Source organism: Typha angustifolia, chromosome 8 (genome assembly GCF_048772165.1).
Source record: "Typha angustifolia cultivar Huaian chromosome 8, ASM4877216v1, whole genome shotgun sequence".
Taxonomy (NCBI): Eukaryota; Viridiplantae; Streptophyta; class Magnoliopsida; order Poales; family Typhaceae; genus Typha; species Typha angustifolia.
The window spans coordinates 17,492,428-17,512,443 of NC_133246.1; the positions used below are offsets into that span (position 1 = coordinate 17,492,428).

At 41.2% G+C, this 20,016-nt stretch overlaps 5 protein-coding genes across 9 annotated transcripts; 1 reads left to right on the forward strand and 4 right to left on the reverse strand.

The window, feature by feature from the left end:
* Positions 1-1,783: 1,783 nt before the first annotated feature.
* LOC140765446 (uncharacterized) lies at positions 1,784-4,469 on the reverse strand. Of its 4 annotated transcripts, none has more exons than XM_073104540.1 (4): positions 4,312-4,469; positions 2,285-2,913; positions 2,125-2,207; positions 1,784-2,035 (listed from the first exon to the last, which is right to left on the reverse strand). In XM_073104540.1, exons 1-3 carry the CDS (start codon positions 4,347-4,349, stop codon positions 2,134-2,136), a joined length of 741 nt encoding a protein of 246 aa, XP_072960641.1. In that variant the 5' UTR covers positions 4,350-4,469; the 3' UTR covers positions 1,784-2,035; positions 2,125-2,133. The 4 variants fall into 4 exon arrangements, with proteins under 4 accessions (XP_072960641.1, XP_072960644.1, XP_072960642.1 ...); XM_073104543.1 differs by having other exon boundaries at positions 2,285-2,761; positions 4,312-4,462; XM_073104541.1 differs by having other exon boundaries at positions 2,285-2,901; positions 4,312-4,461.
* Positions 4,470-5,565: 1,096 nt separating this feature from the next.
* LOC140765002 (zinc transporter 1) lies at positions 5,566-6,976 on the forward strand. Of its 2 annotated transcripts, XR_012105123.1 has the most exons (3): positions 5,566-6,222; positions 6,361-6,807; positions 6,888-6,976. XR_012105123.1 is itself a non-coding variant. In XM_073103914.1 (2 exons), exons 1-2 carry the CDS (start codon positions 5,625-5,627, stop codon positions 6,750-6,752), a joined length of 990 nt encoding a protein of 329 aa, XP_072960015.1. In that variant the 5' UTR covers positions 5,566-5,624; the 3' UTR covers positions 6,753-6,952. The 2 variants fall into 2 exon arrangements, 1 of the variants encoding a protein (XP_072960015.1); XM_073103914.1 differs by having other exon boundaries at positions 6,361-6,952.
* Positions 6,977-7,028: 52 nt separating this feature from the next.
* Positions 7,029-10,522, reverse strand: LOC140765003 (E3 ubiquitin-protein ligase SDIR1-like). The gene is made up of 9 exons (XM_073103915.1): positions 10,447-10,522; positions 9,945-10,097; positions 9,804-9,858; positions 9,671-9,723; positions 9,357-9,579; positions 9,133-9,268; positions 8,990-9,041; positions 8,274-8,399; positions 7,029-7,330 (listed from the first exon to the last, which is right to left on the reverse strand). Exons 2-9 carry the CDS (start codon positions 10,020-10,022, stop codon positions 7,205-7,207), a joined length of 849 nt encoding a protein of 282 aa, XP_072960016.1. The 5' UTR covers positions 10,023-10,097; positions 10,447-10,522; the 3' UTR covers positions 7,029-7,204.
* Positions 10,523-13,597: 3,075 nt separating this feature from the next.
* Positions 13,598-15,480, reverse strand: LOC140765004 (uncharacterized). Its single transcript, XM_073103916.1, has 2 exons — positions 13,902-15,480; positions 13,598-13,813 (listed from the first exon to the last, which is right to left on the reverse strand). Exons 1-2 carry the CDS (start codon positions 14,144-14,146, stop codon positions 13,675-13,677), a joined length of 384 nt encoding a protein of 127 aa, XP_072960017.1. The 5' UTR covers positions 14,147-15,480; the 3' UTR covers positions 13,598-13,674.
* Positions 15,481-16,814: 1,334 nt separating this feature from the next.
* LOC140765001 (E3 ubiquitin-protein ligase RDUF2-like) lies at positions 16,815-18,505 on the reverse strand. The gene has a single exon (XM_073103913.1). It carries the CDS (start codon positions 18,240-18,242, stop codon positions 17,100-17,102), a length of 1,143 nt encoding a protein of 380 aa, XP_072960014.1. The 5' UTR covers positions 18,243-18,505; the 3' UTR covers positions 16,815-17,099.
* Between the last annotated feature and the right edge of the window lie 1,511 nt (positions 18,506-20,016).

The window sequence follows — 20,016 nt, forward strand, 5'->3', positions numbered from 1 at the left end:
TCTCGTTCGTGGGCTGGATCCCAACCACCTTGGGATGAGTGGACTTGGACCGCACGTGTGGATGCGGGGCCCTATTAGTACCCAACAACCGGACCCGGATCCATTATTGCGATTTGACCGCAGCCCCCCGGCACGATAGCGGGTGGGACCCAGACGCTTATCGGATCGCTGTTGGGGAGGACTGCGGATCCGGTCAGTGGTCACGTCAGGAGACATGGCGGGCCCACGCCACATTCCACCTAGGTTGGGCGAGGGGAGCCGATTCGTGCACGCAGGAGGACCACGTCGGAGCCGTACGTTGCGATCCTTAGAGGCGCATCCCTCGAGAACAGGGTCACGTGCGATGGGACCCACGAAGACGAAGACGAAGACGAAGACGAAGTGAGAAAGGTTTTGCCTTTTTCTCTTCTTCTAATTTTTATCGTATTTTGTTATATTATTAGCATAATGCTAGCGATAAGAGTTTTAACCTCCCTTCTTTTTTTTTCGGAATTTTTATAAATACATTTTGTCCGTATTTGAAGATTTTATAACGCTACCCCTTATTTTTTTTTAATATTTATTTAACACCCTAATGTTACTTTAGCTAACTGATAGTAACCATATTATATAGTTTATGTGACTCTAGTTTAAATATTACTAAAAAAATACCCTTAAAAAAAATTCTAACATAACCTAAATCCCAACAAAATCCTTCTTCTCCAAACTAAACCATAACCCCATAAAATCTAAATCCTCTTATCTATAACTAAACTCTACCTTACAAATTATAATATCAAAACTTTACAATCCACAAGAATCCCCCAAAATCCCTACCAAGTAAAAGCCTTAGAAGTTCCCTCGACTTTACCTAATTTTCTTCATCTCTCTAGCTCAAACTTTTTTTTTCTTCATCTTTTCCCAAATTTTCTTCATCTCCCCCCTCCCCCATCTTTGAGGTCACAAGCAACAAAATTGACTTGGCGTTTTGGGAGCTCTAAGATCTCCATGGCTTGGAGTTTGGAAGCTCTAAGATTAGCTTGATATTTAGATGATGTTCTCCATGGTTTGAAAAAAAGGAACAAGTATGGATGTTTATGAATAAATTAGAGACGAGTACAATAGTAATTTAGAAATATTATAAATTACATAGTGAATTATAATAGAATATTCTTTTTCTGGTATCATTCAATTTGATTACAGTTAGGTTAAATTAACTTAGGATGTTAAATAAATATTATAGAAAAAAGAAGGTGTCGTGTTATAAAATTTTCAAAGACAGAATGTAAATCATAAAATAGACAAAATATAGAATGTGATTTATAAAAATCACTTCTTTTTTTACACTGTCGCTCCTCTCCGGTTGATGGGATCAAATATCAATGGATTCGGAAGGCAAACAATTTGGACCCATTTCACTGCCCTTTAAATCTCCTTAAAAATAAAAAATGAAAACAAAAAGGAGTACCCTTTAATGATTGGAAGGGATAAGGATCTCTGGTCGCAATGGCAACGTTTAGTCCCAATGGAATAAATATCGAGGAAGTAGTTGATATGCATTATTGGTCCCCAAACTTTTATATATTATGCTTTTGGATCGAGTTGGTCCAGATATATGTCTGAATACCTAATTCTGCACTACTCTAAAGAGAGAAGAAAAATGGTTGTCAATGTAAACATTTCCTTGAAAGAGAAACAGTGGATGGATATACAATTATGCATGATATGTTCAGTGGTCTCTCTCAGGAAGCTTACAGCGCTACAAGCAATCTGGAAAATCTTTAAATACTATGATGAACTCTGCTGACTGAATAATATGTAACATGAACATTTCTTAGCCAATGCAGACTACTTGCATGTTGTAATTTACAGTACAAATCATAGGAGGCTACTCATATGTGCGGGATCTTAATACATTGATTCTGAATTATGACCTCTATTGGATGTTTGCTGGAGTCAAAAGGATAAACTTTTCTTCTACTGCTCCATAAAATCCAAGTGAATTCTTTCTGTTATCTTCTCCATGATTGTGAGATTTTCAAGATGTGGCTCCTTCCTGTGAAGTACAACAGCACCATTAGTTGTAAATATTTAAATTTGAGTTTTATAAAGATTACATGATTGCGTGATCCTGTGATTCCATACCATCCTATCCTAAAGCATGAGCATGGAAAAATATTGCTCAAATTCTTGATCAATTGTTGGTTTCCTGGCACCCAGTCGAGCATCTGCACAAGCTAGAACATTAAGCTCTTTCCGCTGAAGCTGTGGAAATATACAAAGGGAGAAATGAGAAGAACGATACCTTGACGGGTGCTCCAAAGTCCAGATGAAAGTGGAAATGCATTTGGTAGGGGGCAATTTGAGTAAAGCATGACGTCCTCAATTTTTTCGTCAGAATGTTCCGTGCCATTTTTTGCATGGATAATGTCATCATTATTTGCTTCAAATTCAAGATGTAGCTCACCATGCCCTGGATCATATTGGCAATTATCCTCTGCTTGTTCCCTCTTATTCACTTCTCCTGTGTTAGCACTCTGGAAGGAGTTGAGAGTGTTTGTGATAGCATTGCTGCTAGAACTGCAAGATGTAGAAGGCCGGTCCAGAATCATGGTTGGTCCATATGATTCCATAGATGTACCTTTTAGATGTGACCCAACATTGGTGTCATAAACTTCAAGATAACTGTTACTATCGCTGTCAGAATCTTGTTCTTCCAGGACATCTCTTATTTCAGTGTCACTTATTTCATCATGCGAATTCTCCTCATACTCCGAGCTACCTGCAATCGGAGACTTACAAACAGAGCTAAATAGTGGGTTTACACATTTATGCTTTGCCAATGGCAAGTTGAAATCACTCAGCTCAAATTTTAACTTCCTTTTCTTCTTCAGTTCGCTGCCAGTAGGGAAAAGTTCTTTGCTGGAATCAGAGCTGAAATATTAGGATGAAAAAAATATAACACAAGATCATGGTTCCGTAGCTCTAAGATGATTCATTCCAAAGTTAGCAGCTTCTGACCAAACTCTTAACAATACAGGCAAGCTGACTAGGAATCATGAACAGTAGAAAAAGGTCTAACAAGACCAATGCACTTACTATGTGACAAAAAAAAAAAAAATTGAAATCTCTTGATATCTTGATGCATATAGGAAGTTCAGATGTCTTTTGGAGCACAGTACAACTGCCAAAGAATGTCCAATTCCAATTCTCAGTTATCGTGCAACTAATTGATTGTCCACTTCCCTTTCCTATTTGAAGGATATAAACCTTCATTAAAGTGCATGGATGCACAAAACCGTTAGTATCGATACCCTTGTACAGTTCCTAGTTTGAATCAAAGCCATAATCAAATTATAGATGACATGTTGCTTCTACTTGATCATGCAGTTTACTCGGTCATAGATATCCAATAAAGTGAATCAAAACTGTCAAAGCTATTGAGTATTGAAAACTGTCACAGGTTGCAAACAATCTCCAAACACAATATGTTCTGGGAGAAAGCAAATGGTGAACCAGATGACAGGCAACTTTAATCAACAAGGAAAAACGTTATATGGAAATAGTTTTATGATACAATTTGTTGGGAGTGGAATATCTTTGCTCAACTCTACTTGGGCCTAAACAAGCTAAATAAGTACTCAAGCTGCAAAGATTAAAAGCTAAAAGTATTAAAAACTAAGAACTAACAATTTTAGGTAACATGCAAGTTATGACATGAACACAGAAGCATGGAATAAGTAATATTGATGAGTAATACTAAATGACAAAAGAGATTAAACAAATTAATTGGTACAGAAATTATACACAGAATTTCAAAGTTATGCCTCGGAAGAACAACTGCTATAGGTGGATGACATCAGAAACTAACAGAAGGAATAGCAACAACAATTGAATCAGCGTTCAAAAAATAAAAGGAGGACAGATGATCAAGACTAAATGGGCAAATCAAACTATATCTAAAACAGATTGACTACTTGATTGGTCTTCATAAAAGAAGTCCTCCTTGACCTCCTATACCAAAAATGGGCTGTTCGTAAACGACCAGCTCAGTTTATCTCTGTGCCTACCACTAATTTTATGTATTGCTGGATACCCAATTCTTGCTTCCAGTTATGACTAACAGTGATCAAATTTGGAACATATGCAAAGATACTTATTTGGAATCCATCCAAGATCACAGAGGAATATTTAAATCAGTCAAACAATTGAAAGATCTAGACTCAGAACACAATAAGTTATTCCGCACCAAATTGATCAACTTTTAAGTATTCAGAAAATGGACTATAACCAAAAACAAAGCAAACAGAGAAAGAATTTACTGAAATTAACCTATTGGCCGTAGGCTGCTTCTCCATTGCTTCATCCATTAAAAAGCCCAGAGGTCGCCAGAAGGAGGAGGAGCCAAGATTGAGCTCCAATCTGGACTTCGGATGTCAAAAGCTTCCATCCCACCTTTCTAAATTATAAAAAAAAAAAGGCAAAGCTTCATTAAGCATCGAGATCCGCGCCACCAAATTCGTGGAAGAATCACATAGAGCACGAATCTTCGAGCAGCGGTTCACAGTGCGATGGGGTACGAGTCGGGACCACCGAAAAGATAAGTCTTATCGGCTCTGCAACTTGACAGAAGACACGTGTACCCCACATTTGGTTCCATCGGACGGTGTTTCGTAATTGGGGGAACGCAACGGATCCATTAGAAGGGCAGAACAGCAGTGTTTTTTTTTTTTCTTTTCTTTTTTTTTCCTTTTCTGAATAAAAGGGCAGAACAGCGGTGATCGAGCTTGGGCCTCCCATGTATCAAAAGCAGCAGGATCGTCTACAGCACTCAATGGTAGAAATTTTCCGCAATCCAGACACTTGGCATCCATGTAGAATGCCCATTCGATGGTCTGCTCTCCCTTAGTTAGGTCGTATAATTGTTTCTCTTAATTAGTCTTATGTAAAATATTATCCATCATGCCAACCAACTGTCACACTATGTTTTGAGTTTTAAATACCATGAGTTTGATATCAAGTGATAATGTTATAATTAATTTACACTCAAACTTTCTTTCTATTAGATAAATATAACTAGCTGGCCCTAGATTGGATGACCCCAGATAATCTCTTCCTTTAATTAAGAATATGCGTAACATGTACACATATTTTAAGCTTAATGAAATTAGTACTTTGACTAATATTTTTTAAATAGAAAGGTCCTTATAACTCTATTATATATCAAGCGAATTCTTCTACATATATTAAGCTTAAGATGCGCAACTTATATATATATATATATATATATATTTCTTATTACATTTGTTCAGAGCTGACATGGTTGCTTTCCAGCAACAATAATGAAATAGAAACTTAACACACGCGATCCACATTAATAAACAAAGATTTGAGAACAAACGTAGGGAGGTTGATCTGGTGTCCTGCAATTTGTGAAATATATCCAAAAATATTGCAATCCGATGCAGTACAAGTACAACAATCCAAAAGTCAGAGATGTACTACATAGCAAGATCAAGAAGAAGAACAACTATAACCAGTTAGAATGATGAAATCATACATGCATGTATTAATAGGTAAGCGGCTAACAGTCTTTGAGGATAATTAACCATATCTCTTATCCATCTCAAAGCTTTCTAAGTTTCATGGAAGCCATGAGGCCTCTTTATGTGACCTTCCTCCTCCTAACTCTACTATCCATTCGAGCAAGTGGTCATGGCGGCGTCGTCGACGGTCCCCCAACTGATACCCAAATCAATTTGAGAGCAAAAGATTTGGTTGCTGTAAAGATCTGGTGCCTTGTGATCCTTCTAGTGAGCACCTTCGCCGGCGGCGTCTCGCCCTACTTCTTCCGATGGAACGAAAGTTTTCTTCTTATGGGGACGCAATTCGCAGGAGGAGTCTTCTTGGGCACATCTCTCATGCACTTCTTGGCCGATTCCAATAGCAACTTCGCGGAGCTTACGTCGAAAACTTACCCCTTTGCCTTCATGCTGGCGTCGTCAGGGTATTTGCTCACCATGCTTGGCGACTGTGTTATTATCACAGTGACGCAGAGTAGCCAGAGGATTAAGGCTAAAGTGCAAGTGGAAGGAGGGAGTGGTGGAGAAGAGCAAGGGAGGGAGATGAGTGCGGAGGTGCATCTGGTCTTCGTGAGGACGACGTCGTTTGGAGATACGCTTTTGCTCATCCTTGCTCTTTGCTTCCACTCTGTGTTTGAAGGAATAGCTATTGGAGTATCAGGTGTGAGATCAAATTAACATTTTCTATATATATATATATATATATATGAGAGAATATATACTACGTATACACCTTGGGCTCGTATCATGGATGACGTAGAACTTGATCCTGTGACTACTCTATATATTTCTCTTTAAGGTACAAAGTATGATGCATGGAGGAATCTATGGACCATATGCCTGCATAAGATATTTGCAGCCATCGCAATGGGCATTGCACTGCTTAGAATGTTACCAAAGAGGCCGTTGCTGACTACTGTGGCATACTCGCTGGCCTTCGCCGTGTCAAGCCCTATCGGCGTAGGCATCGGAGTCGCCATCGACGCCACGACGGAGGGGTCAGTGGCTGATTGGATCTATGCCATCTCCATGGGCATTGCAACTGGGGTGTTCGTCTATGTGGCCATCAACCATCTCATAGCTAAAGGTTTTAAGCCTCTGCAGCCAAGCTCCTTCGACACTCCCTTCTTCAAGTTCTTTGCCGTGCTCATGGGCGTTGCAGTGATCGCTGTGGTCATGATCTGGGACTAATTAAGGCGCTTCTACCGTTGGATCTTTGTGTGTTTTGCATGGAATACGTTAAAAGGTTTCTTATAAAAATAATATAACAATTTAATACGTTAAGTTTGAATGGTGATTTTATCTTTTGCTTTCTTTTCCCTGCAGGGTGTTTATTGTCTTTATCAAGTGGACTCTTAATCCTTGACAAATGAATAAATAAATGATATCAGTTCGTGTATTACTTGCTAAATGGCATCTAGACATTGACAGAATATAAACAAACTTTCTTTCAAGAAGTCATTCAGCTGATGATGATTCGAGTGTGATCATAGATAGAAAGGAGATGAAAGTTGGTAGACATTTAGAATAAATGCATATACCTATCTGCATAGCCATTATATACAGGCAAATTACATGCTCTTAGGAACTCCAAAAACTTATTTACACTGGCTTGTCAGTAACTAGGATATTTTCAAAGATGGCTACACCATATCAGAAGCATCCATTTCAGCATTAGTACTCTCTTGCCACCCAGAACTTGCCCTATGTTTACATACAGGGCATGTACCCTGCTGGCGCAGCCAGGGGTCGATGCAGTTGGCATGAAACTGGAGAAAGAAACATAGAGAAATTTATCATAATTAGAAGTTGATCTGATAACACGTAGAAGAGAATATCATATGGCCAAATGGCAAGAAATATATAACAAAATGATTCCCTTCCAGTTCCAATATCGAAGGACTTGAACAAAAGGAGAAAGGAAGATAAAAAGGTCACTTCATTGTCAGGCAAGTCATTTGCAAACTTAAGAATGGTAACTAACTAACCAATGACTGTATTCTTCTTAGAAGCAATATATAGGATCAACTTTGTCATTGACACAAATATATGGGAATAGTTGTGAAACAGATATGGATGTTTCTCAAATATTGAGGACATAACAATTAGCCAAATCAGCACTATTAACATGCCCCTTGTTTGAAAAGAAACAGATAAACCAGTACCTCAAAGTACCCCCAGAATATGGCATCATGAACTCTTGTTGCATCAAATAATCTGATTAAAGCAGAACATAAACACCCAACTAGAAAGTGGTCGACATGAACTATAAGTTTTGACATAAGCCAAAAAAAAAGTGCTTGTAACATTCCTACTTTGCATAAAAGTGATGTGTTAGAATATACAATGTCATCTGGACAAGCGTGCTGAAGTGTAGCTTAAAAAAATTAAGTCAACATAATAACTTAGCCAAACAATCTTTTATAATTACGTAAATTTAGCGAACCACCCTACTGCTGCACATGTATAGGGAATTAGTAGGGAATGTCAAAATAGTCCAATGGGTTTTAAAAAATCACAACACATTCTATGGTGGAGATGTATTTCAAACAGAGAAGTGTTGAAATTGACGACTTCATACAGTACAACATGATAACGAGAAAGGTAGAAGAAATTTTTATGTGGAAGAACAGACACAGAGTTGGTCGGATGGACCAATTGCATGCTTAGATAATTTATACTAACTGTTACAACGCAAAAAATTAGTAGTACCTGATGCAAGCATGGCAAACTTCTTATTACTTCTCCCACATTTACTTGCTCTAAGCAAACGCTGCAAGTAAGTTCATCTTCCACAGCTTTATGAGTACCCTCTACTTTGGTGCTATCTTGCCTTTTCTGCTCAGAAAGAATGAAATTGATAGGTCCCGCATTTCAGCAAGAGAAATTGCAATTTCTATCATATGAAAATTACTTAGTTCTGTAGCTCTTATAGAAAAGCAGTTATTCAACATAAATATAATTTTAGGCCCTCGAGTAAATCCGTTTTTCTCCAAATAAGATTTCAAATTACAATATCCATCTAAAAAGAATCCAATGCATGAAACTGGATTGAGGAATGGATTTCCTACACTGATAGATGATTCAAAAATACTCTTTGTAAATAGTAGTAGGCATAAAAACTTTAAAAGGTAGGATTCTTAAGATCTGAATTAGATGTTATCTTTTTTTTTCACTGAGTAATGCTATATCATATAATTAACAGCAACTTATGACTCAGTTCTACCCTTAAGGACATGAAAATGACATAAAGACCTAAAACAGTCACCTTAATCCAAGGTATGAAGAATAATTATTTCACTAAATAATCCCATGAGTGTAAGTACCAATAAAATGCAAGAATTTGCCAGAAATATACTAATGAATTTGACTGCGAAACAGAATCAGTACTATATAATCACAAATTCAGGATAGAACTTAATTCATACCTCATTTACAGATAGAGAGGGTGATGATGCCTGCTGCAGCGATAGCCCATTGCTGTGAAACAACACATACATTTGAAATGATGAATTACAACTAAATCAGTAAAACTATTTTAACTGGTAAAGCAGGAGAGAGTTTATCTTGCCTTTGCCTGCTAGATGCAGCTTCCTGGTGTGACTGGACTTTGTATTTATGTACCGGAAGAGAATTGATCTCTTCGTCACTCATAGAAAACGCATGCGGACTATTGTCAAAGTCTAAGGCTCTCAAAGCATCATAATCTGCAAGAAAATAAATTGAGCTGATCCTTAATCTTTATCCAACATTAGAAGGAGCAACTTTTTCAGAAGATCAAAAATATTCCAGCACCTAAATCATCAAATTCCCTGTCTAGAAGAGCAAGTTGGAGTCTAAGGCTTTGTAACCGCCCTCTAGTTGCGAAGGCTATCGACGGTGGCACATGGAGCCGTAACTCTGTATGCCCAAGCAAGCCACTGGCAGCAGCAGCATGTGCTTGTGCTTGGAGTTGCTGACATGTAGCATACATCCTAAGGCCAGTAGCCATTAGAAAGACGCCCAAAACTAGCCATATCTACAAGAGCAACATAACCAATAAAGGAAAATTATCATATGATTCTACAGAGAAAGAACCACGCAAATGTAACATTCTGTGATAATAATACCAGAAAATTTGGCGACATTTGATGCGAGTTCAGCATCATAAATAGCAAAAGAACTGCCAAAAAATAAGGTAGATAATGTTAGATAGAATCACACGACCAAATTACAATTGCTCCAACAGGTAATGCAGTATACCTGTGGCAAGAAAAGCCAGAGAATTGGTATTAACCGGTCGACTACCATGCATTCGCTGAAAACCGACCAAAGAAACAGTAAGAAATCACTGAATTCAACACCAAACAACGAGATCTGAATCATTTAGAGTTGCGACCTTACCATTGAGCGCCTCTCTGGGATAAATTCCGGCAATCCATTTTCAAGGTCTGCCCTGCTCCCCCTAAAAACAAAACTCATCGCTAACTATTCTTCTTGCAATTGCTTCGATTAAACCCTAAACTCTCAAAAAGTTTGCTCTTTTCCCCTCTTCAACTGCGGAGGCCAAAGATGTCGGAGAGAGAAAGCAAATCGACATCAGAATATAGATCCGAATTAATACCACGAATTCAATTCAGATGTAGATCGAAAGCGATCGTCCAACAAAATTCTAAGTAAAGTATACATTTATTGCAAACGATTCTAGAAACTACTGAATGGAGTCACTTTATTAAAGCTTCCGAGAAACCCTAGAAGCATCGAGCATTCGAATCGAAACACCAAACCAAAAATAATGGAGAGAACGCGAACGCGCTAAATTAAAGAAAAAAAAAAACCCAGAAATCAACGATCGCGAACTCCACTTATTGAAATCTTCTTGGCTACAAAGCTTAAAACCACTAACTTTTTTTTTTACTCCTCAAAAAGAAGAGGACGACACGAGTTCCGCTTCGGTTACAAAAAGGATAATACGACGCATAAACGACGAACCGAATAAGTACTCCACGATAGATGAGGCAGACCCGATAACTTCCCGGGTTTGGATCCATGAATTGCATCCGATATAGGAATTTACTATAGAAATCTGTCCTTGAAACGGTGATGTGCAAGTAAATGGTACCCCTTGGATTATGACTACTTAACCACCATCTCACCTCGAAAGGCTTATTTATTTGCAAAATGATCTCTGTGTATGTGTGTGTGGTTGAGCCTAAGCTTGGGTTTGAAAGCTAATCTCAAGGCCCAGCTCAGGCATGGGAAGCCCATTTAAACATATTTGAGCCTGCATATATTTCCCGCTTAGTTTTTTTTAACGAGCAATTATTATCAAATAATTATCCTATTATAAGAGAGAGAGTGAAACACCCAAACCTCGATACAAGGATTTCACAAGGCAAACAACATCACAATTTCACTATAAATAAACTCAACTATAAGAGTCCGGATACAAGTTCCACAGGCCACAACAAACCTTCCAAATATACATCCAAAAATATAATGTTAAAGTCCAAAATACGACATCATCATAACGCCCTCGCAGGGGCTTAATACAACTAACATACATACTGAAAATAAAAAGCAGCTACTCCTTGCTACCCGCACCTGCGTCCCCTAGCTCTGAAATAATGCTACCACAAGGTGGTGAGCTTACAGCCCAGCGAGTAGGATCCATACAATCTAAAATAATGAAATCACATGTGTATATCCAATGTATGCCTATATTTGTTGACAATAACAATATACTTGTTGAAATGACTTACCATAATTTACTAAATCAATGCAATTGATTAAGATTACCAGTCACTATCCTAGAACATGCTAGTTCCTAAACGTATCACGATATGTTCATACAGATATAAAGCTTGATACAATTTCTTATTCGTACACATCTCAATCATAGGTTTTACATGTTATGCATAGCAATAAAATAGCAGTTTAGTCATACTTATCATCGCTCACCGAGCTATTCATCACACAGGGTAAATACTATCAAGAAACAATCGTCCATCACATAATCATCTATCATCTCATACATCAAGGGGGATATATACACATCTAGCGGTAATATCACCTACACGGCGACACTACATGTGACCGGTTGTCTGTGACCATCAGACTAAGGACCCCGGTCGTAAGCCTATATCTCACTCTCTCTAAATCATCACCGCCCTCGGTGGGAGAATCGGGAACCCTTGGCTCATCAACAGACGCCATAACCCTGCGTCGTCAGGTACCGCTAGAGTTATATTCCTGCCTCACAATTATGTTCTTCTATCATCATAATCTAGTCCTGACTATGCAGCATAACTACCTGAATGCCACACAGGCTTTCCGACCTCAGGTATAGGCCGCTAATAGTATAGTCATATAAGATACACTCTACCCTTAATCCTGGGCTGAGTGAGTAAGGGTACTACCTAGTCAGAAGTGGTGCAGTGTCTATGGGTGTATAAAGCATATCATAGTCATCATGATCGTTACATTCTATATTCACAATAGATACATATGCAAGGGTATATCATACAGAATACATGCAAAGCATACCACGCTAATGCTTATACTACATTAACAATCTCATAATATCATGATGAGCAAGTTATCAATAACTGCATATGTAAATATATAACATGGTGTACTAAATGCATGCATTAATACCGATATTTCCTACAGTGTCATTACAGGTATAATGACTGTAATTATATTATTCTAGATTTGTATAACTCTACTCGCCTAGGGGGTCTCCACAGTAAGGTAAATCTCGTCAGCTAGCCGGCTCCTTCGGAATCTCAAAATCCTCGTCACGCGGTGTCAATCTTATTAATTCACGCAAGTAAGCCATACGTAAGATTAGCGAACTAATCGAATTAATTATCTTATTAGCGCATTTATGTTTGGCAAATACATGAGTCAAGGGTATCCTAGGGCGATTCTTATGTTATCCTAAAATTCACATAATACTAGATTGTCATTACGAGGGATTATGCTAATTAAATCAGGTGAAAAAGATAAACAATGTTATAGGGTCCAAATGGCCCCAAATGGGCTAGGCTAAAGGCAATGGGTAGACTCAAACCCAACCCAAATAGCAAGAGGGCCTTGGTGGGCTGGGGGCCTAACCACAGCCCACCAAGGTTGGATTAGTGGGCTGCAGACTGTAGCCCACACAACATTTGGGTTAGTGGGCTGTAGCCTGCAGCCCACCCGAGTCCAAGACCAGGTGGGCTACGGCCTGCAGCCCACCCGAGTCCAAGTCTGAGTGGGCTTGCAGCCCACCCGAGTCTAAGTCAGTGGGCTACGGCCTGCAGCCCACCCACACTCATCTTCCCGCCATCTCCTTCGAGGGAGGGAGACAAAAGGGGCGAGGAGCAAAGTCTCGGCGCTGCCGGTGGCCCACGCCGCCGGCAGCCCGCCCTCAGGTCGGCGCCACGCGACTTCGCCAGGGAGGGAAGGGAAGAAAAGCAAGGGGAGGAAAAGAGGAGGGCGCGGCTCGGCTCGACGGGCGTAACTCACGCTGCGGAGGAGCCACCGCTCGTCCTCCCCGCCCACAGGAGAGCGGGAGAAGCTCGCCCCGCGGCCGGAGTGGCCAACGAGGCGGCGAGGCGAGCTCCATGGCCGACGGCCATGGAGGTCCTTCCTCCCAACCCAAAGGGCCTGCCGAAGCCCGTCCAGAGAACCGCTTCCTCGGAGCTCTCGGATCGACGGCGAGACGCGGGGTCGTCGGCCGCCAAGAATGATTAACTAATGCGTTTTAACAGGGCTGAGGCTTACCGCGATCCGCACACTCGGCTTTGCTAGCTCCGGGGCTTCGGCGGCTCCGAGGCTTCGTCAACTCCGACGTCGGCAACCCGCGAGAGAGAGGGAGAGAGGCAATGCGGTGGAGGAAATAGAGGGGAGGATCGAGATGGCTGCGGTAATGGGAAGGAAATAAGAAGATGAGAAAGGTGGCGTGCACGGCAAGGGAAGGGAAAGAAGAAGAGGAGGAGGGGGGCGGATTTTTTTTATTTTAATTTTTTTTATTTATATAGTTTTGGGGTGTTACAGAGAGAGAGGCAAAATAAATTTAAACAGTTACTGAGAGTTACATTGCAGCAATGTAGGAATACAATTTAATAACTTCCTAGGCTCCTACTTGCTACTTGTCAATTTGGCCTAGCTTCCCAAGTCCATTGCAACGAGCACATACTATCTGAGTCTCGTCCTTCCTCGCCGCGTTCGCCCTCAATGTCGCCCCTGATCTCCGAACAAATCCTGCTCCATCGCATTCTGGACATCTAAATCCAACCAAAAACAAAACAATATATTCATAAAATAATTCGCAGAAAGTTACTTCGAAAATAGCAAGTTCGAGGAGATCTATACAAGTCCTTGCGCGAGAACAGGATTGGGAAGGCGGTGCCGAGGAGCGCCACCGCGATAGCGCCGGCTATGAGATACGTGTTTCCGTCCGCCGACACGTCACCCACCGCCGACACGGTCACCAGCCGGGAGGGCGGCCTCCGACCGTAGAGAGGGAAACCCACAAGCGCCGGTCGCTGGGACGCAGCCGGCGGTGACAGTCGAGGGCGAGCTACTTGTGGAGGTGAGATTGGATTCGCCGAAGCCATTTTTTGCGATCTTGGGACGAAGGGGACGGAAGCATGCGAGCGTAGCTTTAACACGTAGGAGGTGCAATTGAGACCTCAGAAGCAATGGATAAGGACACGTCAGCGTCCAAAGGATAGCGTCGTTCTTTGGCCGATCTGACGTGGAAAAACCTTTTCTTTTTCTTTTTCTTTTTTCGTACCCAAAATTCCCAACAGTGACGCCACAACAAACAAGTTTGGTCCCCCATAATCCATATGGAATAACGAAAACAATCAAAGGACTTTGAAGCCCATCTAGTTGCACAAGATGGGCATCATCTTGCAGAAAGCCTGCACAGCTCAACAAGACATTCCCATCCAAGTTGCTAAAGCCCAGATATTTAATCTCCCGTTAGTGACGTTTGTTTTCTTCCAGACCGAATAAGGTTGGCAAGCAAGTAGTGGGCATTGGCAGTCTTGCAGATAGTTTGTGAAGGCAATACTGGTGTCAGCTCATGTGCAGGATGATCAGATCTAATTATGGCAGCACCCTGTTTCAAATCTCACCTCATTCATCACTCTCCGGATTCATGTTCCAAGATCCAAGTTATAACCTTGTTCACAGAAGTGGTAGAGATTCAAATTAAGGGTAGATGGGTTTTTTTAGCTTGCATTGAGTGACCCCACTGCAAGCATATCTATCAAATTTCTCTGCGGCATTATCCTCGAATAGTCCAGGAGACTCAACCTACTCAGTAATTCTGCTGGCTAGAAGTCATCCATCACAAACCAACAAGCATGTCTGCACACGGCAAATTAATAGCATGGACCACCCATTTCTGTGTGCAATTGTTCCCTTCTACCAATCCTGCAATGATTTCGACATAAAAGAGAGTGAGAAAAATAAAAGCATAAGTGATCGCAAAGGAGGAATCCACTATTCTAAAATGGAAGAGAAGTACGGGTGAGCAGCACAATTTTTATAGGGTGAGATTAGATGATAAATCTATGAATAGTTTGATCAGATTGTCTGAAAGACAAGATCACAGAATCAAGCAAAGAAGCACGGACAATTGGACATGCAGTGAAAGCATGTGAACAAAGGATCCAATGTGAATTGCATGCTGTAGCCAATTGCTTGGAAGCCTCCTTGTTCTGACTCATAAAAGTATATAGTGTTGAGACATAGGCGGCATACATCCATACCAGAATTTATCAAGATCATGCAAAGCTCCAAATTGGAACAAACACAAGTGCCTTTTCATATGATTGTAAGGACTCATGTTTGGACCAGCTTCAAGTCTTTCAAAACAATGCAACCTCACCATGTGATTATCCAATGTCTTACTCTCTTGTGTTCTTTCAGGATTCTGGAATTCAGTACCCTCTTATCAATTTTTCAAGGTCTTCTTCCACTTGCTTTGCCAAGCTTTAGCATAATAGACTCTCCAGGACTAACACTATAACATTTTCTTTTCCAGTAAATCACCATCTTGGAAGGAAAAGGTCAGCAAAAAATGTACCAGGGAAATAAGAATTGGCATTAGAGTCGACACAATAAGAACCCTGCCGATATAAGAAATTAGAAGTAGCAAGAAGGATATTGCTAGATTAGAAGCTCTGAAACTAACAAAGTTTCTCCTAGCTGAATAAATAACACATTCAAACCTCCATGCAAATGGTCAAAAAAATCTGATTCTGAACATCTATTTACTCAGCAAAATGATGCAAAACAGCAGCAACAGCTTGCATGTTAGCACATCGGGTCAATCGTGTAAATTTATATCAGGTAGAAACTTACATATAGCTCACTTCCATAACCAAGAGAGAACTATACTTTTGTACAACTAGAAACAATTACTAACAACAAACTTAACAAAGAAATAGATATATGTTTGTATGAAAAGGAACGGATCAGCCTCTCAGATACTAAAAGGACAGATAATAGAACAATCCTTACAGAAAAACCTACTTCTAACAATAGAACTACAACAGAACAGTATGTAGGAATATAAGCCTGCTCCACGTCAACAAGAAAAGAGCAATACCTCCTCTATGATTAATACAGTGTGCTTATGTAGCTCAACCACCCAACAAAAAGAAAACATGCGTAAGCAGCATTCAGGATTCTAATGAACTATGGACAATAAGAAAACTCGTGTAAATTATAATAAGAAAGCTTAAACATCTTGGTACAGTGCAGATAAAGCATTACTGTAGAAGGAATTAGTACTTAAAAAAAAAAACAAAGCAAACCTAAAGCAGCTTATATTGACCATGTTATGACACAACATAGAGAATTATTTTTGGGGGGTTTGCAATTGACAGAACAAACAAAAAGATCATCAAGAAGTAGAAAAAATTACCTAAGGCAGTGAAGAAATAGAAGAGATTTGTCGGTTTCCTAAATACAAGTCAAAGACAAATAAAACAACCGATAGGCTATTATCAACAGAAAAATCTGTAGCTTTTCCTATCTCTAAGAAGTTGATAATTTCAAAGGACTTCTAACTGGCTTACCAATAACTGAAAACGAATTGATATGCCAAGCAATTTTAAATGTCAAGGTTGTTGTCATCGCTGGCAGGGTCTTAGGAGACCTAGTAGAAGATGCATTCATCTTGTGTTACACGACAACAAAAGGAGCAGAAAAGCTGAATTTCTTAGAATAAGAAAAAGGATGACTAGCCAATCAAGAGGACACCCCATATTGAATCAAATGAATCTCTAACCAAAGCTTTTGCAATAAACCTTACACTGCAATAACTTCGCAATAACTTCCTAATAACAAAAGCCCATTCAGAAGATCAATCTCACCCTTCTCTTGCACAAGGAATTGGAAGAGGTTCTTCCCAAGTTCCTAATAAAAAAATATATATCAGAATTTTTCTTCTTCCAAGTTTTTTTTTTCTGGCACTAATCTATATACAACAGAATTATAGCAACATGAGAGTCCCATCTTCTGCAATTTCCTCAGATTCGCACTTTGATTTGATCAATTTGCGCTTCTTCTCCTAGAACCCCTGCTGAAAATTAAACTGCTTTGTGGCCTAAGAGAAGCTGCAGAAGTAGATTCTGATCTTGGCCTAGAAGAAGATGGCATGTGCCCAAAACAAGAAAACAGATGGCGTAACATGCCGCTAATCCTACCACTCTCCCTAGACCCGCTGCCTCTAGATGACCAGGAGATCCTTCTCGGCGCACCGCCGTTGTTAAATCCGCCATCCACCTCAGTATAAACCACAGGAAGCTCTCTCTCCCCTGCTCTTCTTCCGCCTGCAAACCTCCCAACTGCAAATCCACCACCTGGAAGCCTCCAAATCGTGAGCCCAACCGTCTCCTCTTCACTTCCTCCCACATTACTCTGCTCAACACCATCCGATTCCCTTCTTCCAGCATCGGTGGGCATCTCGTGGCGGCACACCGGGCAGGAGTTCCGGAGCGAGAGCCACGGCAAGATGCAATCTTGGTGGTAGATATGCTTACATGGCATCTCCCTGGCCTCGCTCCCGAGCTCGAAAGCCTCCTTGCAGACGGCGCAGTGAGATTCCATTCCGATATGGCATGCAGCGATCTGGATTGTGGGCATCGACTCGATCGCTGCCTTCGAAGCCGGCGGGTGCTCGCAACCCCCGGCTCCGAGTCCATTGAGCTCGATCTGGGCGAGCTGGTGGAGCAGCCGCTCGAATCCTGACCCCATCAAGAACTCCGACATGGTTTCTGGTAATGGGCGGAGCCCTGACCCGGCGCCATCGTCGTAGTAGAGCTCGAAGCTGCTTGCTGCGGCGGCGGCGGGTTCACGGCCGCCACGTAAGACGATCACAGGGTTGAAGGGAGAGCGGTCGCCTCCGGCGGCGGCGCGTCGGTGGCGGCGGAGGCGGAGATCGTTGGCGTGGTGAGGCCGGGAGCCGCCAGAAGCAACGGCGCGCTCGCCGTTGAGCATGTACATAGCGGCGGAGGGAATCCGGTTGCGGTGATCGCCAGCGATGGCCGGAGGCCGTCGTTCCACCTCCTCGAGGAAGCCGCCGTCGCACTCCGGGCAGACGATGGCATCGTTGGGCCAAACTCTCACGAAGCGGCTGCAGTTGTAGCACCAGTACGACGTCGCCGTCGCGATAGCCGGCGAAGGAGACGACATCAAAATCCAAAATATATCCTCCGAACGAATAAAAGTCCGATCCTTAGATAACCCTCTCTTGGAGTAGACGAATAACTCTCAAAAATCTGAACTTTTTTTAGAAAAAGAAACAAAATTTTTGTTTCGATTTCAATGAAAAATTCGATCTTTTGAACAGTTTTGAAAAGTTGTTTCAAAAATCTCCCTCGAGAGGACGAAATCCCAACGATTTCGTTCTGCGAGAGAGAGAGGGGGAGAGAACGAGGGAGACGGAGGAAAAGGAAAGATTGAAGAGAGGGAGGTGAGAGTTTGGGGGATTTTATTCCACGACAGCCGAACCGCGTGCGGGAGTGGCGTATTTTGGACGCTTCGTCTTCGCGAATGGCGTTAAGCATTACTTCAACGTGGAGCGGTTCCATTGGTTGTTGGTGAGGACGGCGTTAGCTAGTTCGGCGTGGACCGCTTCGGATCGAGTCAAACCTAATCGGGGATGAGCGCGTCGGCGAGAAGGTAAACTTCGGCGGACGTGTTGAAAATAGTTGGCCCTACCCTACACCCTTGCCTCTTTCACATTTGCTGAAAAGTCCCTCGTCTTTTTCGAATCACCACCCACATTTTACCTTTATCTTTAATTCTAAAGAACTTCCTGGAAACCCCCGCGAACTTTAGTTTTGATCCAGAATCTAGTTCTCCTCCTACTGCGGCCGCTCTCACCTTACTGGCTTACTCCAATCCCCCTCGTACGGACACGAATATTGCCACGTCACCTTGCTAAAGCCCCGTCTTCTCTACTCCCATAGCTTTAGACATATGCGGGAACTATTCTTTTCCTTTCGGACAAAGGATGGTTGACTACACGTGGGAGTGCTGTGTTCGCACGTGCTCAGATGCTATGCTATCCTCCCCCCCCCCCCCCCCCCCCCCCCTCTTACCATACACTGCGTGCTCTGGGAGATGATGATTCAAATTAATCCATAACCCTATTGTTTGCTTTGGTTTCGGATCAATTAATTATCTTATCTAATATCATCTCACAACTATTTCCTCAACAAATTTTAACCCGAGTATTGTAATACAGTTCGAATTGTTGGTTAATTTCATTTTAGCCTTCTTTAGTTATGCACTAATACAGTTGAAGAGGTCAAGAAGAGGAATGGAAGTCTGGACCACAGCCTTTTAACGTATGAGATAATTTCAGCTCTGAAAATAAAAACTTAGTGGACATTGTTCATCCAATTGTCTGTTGCTCAATTCATTGATTGGGACTGATCACGAACACAAATTGAAAGAGATGGACAGGGCAACAAATTCTTATTCTAAATATGACACTGTTTGGACTGCCAAGTCACCCTGGCTTCAGAGTGCTTAGCATCTTCTCCTACAAATTATTATTTTTTTCTTTCTTTCTGTAGATTATCTTTTGATAGCAACAACAGAGTTTATCTAATACAAGTGGACCATCACCACCTAACCTAATGCAAACTAATTTTAGTTGAACTTTGCAAAGTTAAAAAACAACAAAGGCCATTCCTTTTACATAGGCTTTCCTTTTGCAGAGCAGAGTGCTCTTTTTCCTAGCACAACGTCTCTGTTTAGCAGAGAGTAAAAACTAAAAATGGTTCAAACATATCAACTATCCGAGGAAATGTTACATCCACTAGTTTGCAGAGGTTGCAATTAATCAACTCTCCCCTGTGATTCATGAAGTGGAAGATTGCTTATTTAACTCGACTCTCCTTAGTGCAGTGGCACATCAAGATAAGGATGACTCTAAAAGGTTACACCTCTTAAACAA

What these genes read in the sequence shown, in the direction of transcription:
- LOC140765001 (XM_073103913.1), bottom strand. Translation starts at nt 18,242, where the DNA reads ATGTCGTCTCCTTCGCCGGCTATCGCGACGGCGACGTCGTACTGGTGC.
- LOC140765003 (XM_073103915.1), bottom strand. Translation starts at nt 10,022, where the DNA reads ATGAGTTTTGTTTTTAGGGGGAGCAGGGCAGACCTTGAAAATGGATTG. An exon ending in TCCCAGAGAGGCGCTCAATG is followed by an intron (nt 9,859 to 9,944) that starts GTAAGGTCGCAA and finishes GTCGGTTTTCAG; the next exon opens with CGAATGCATGGTAGTCGACC. An exon ending in AAATGTCGCCAAATTTTCTG is followed by an intron (nt 9,580 to 9,670) that starts GTATTATTATCA and finishes TTGCTCTTGTAG; the next exon opens with ATATGGCTAGTTTTGGGCGT.
- LOC140765004 (XM_073103916.1), bottom strand. Translation starts at nt 14,146, where the DNA reads ATGGCTTCGGCGAATCCAATCTCACCTCCACAAGTAGCTCGCCCTCGA. An exon ending in CTGTTCTCGCGCAAGGACTT is followed by an intron (nt 13,814 to 13,901) that starts GTATAGATCTCC and finishes GGTTGGATTTAG; the next exon opens with ATGTCCAGAATGCGATGGAG.
- LOC140765446 (XM_073104540.1), bottom strand. Translation starts at nt 4,349, where the DNA reads ATGGATGAAGCAATGGAGAAGCAGCCTACGGCCAATAG. An exon ending in AAGCAGCCTACGGCCAATAG is followed by an intron (nt 2,914 to 4,311) that starts GTTAATTTCAGT and finishes CTAATATTTCAG; the next exon opens with CTCTGATTCCAGCAAAGAAC. An exon ending in ACTTTGGAGCACCCGTCAAG is followed by an intron (nt 2,208 to 2,284) that starts GTATCGTTCTTC and finishes TAGCTTGTGCAG; the next exon opens with ATGCTCGACTGGGTGCCAGG.
- LOC140765002 (XM_073103914.1), top strand. Translation starts at nt 5,625, where the DNA reads ATGGAAGCCATGAGGCCTCTTTATGTGACCTTCCTCCTCCTAACTCTA. An exon ending in AATAGCTATTGGAGTATCAG is followed by an intron (nt 6,223 to 6,360) that starts GTGTGAGATCAA and finishes TTTCTCTTTAAG; the next exon opens with GTACAAAGTATGATGCATGG.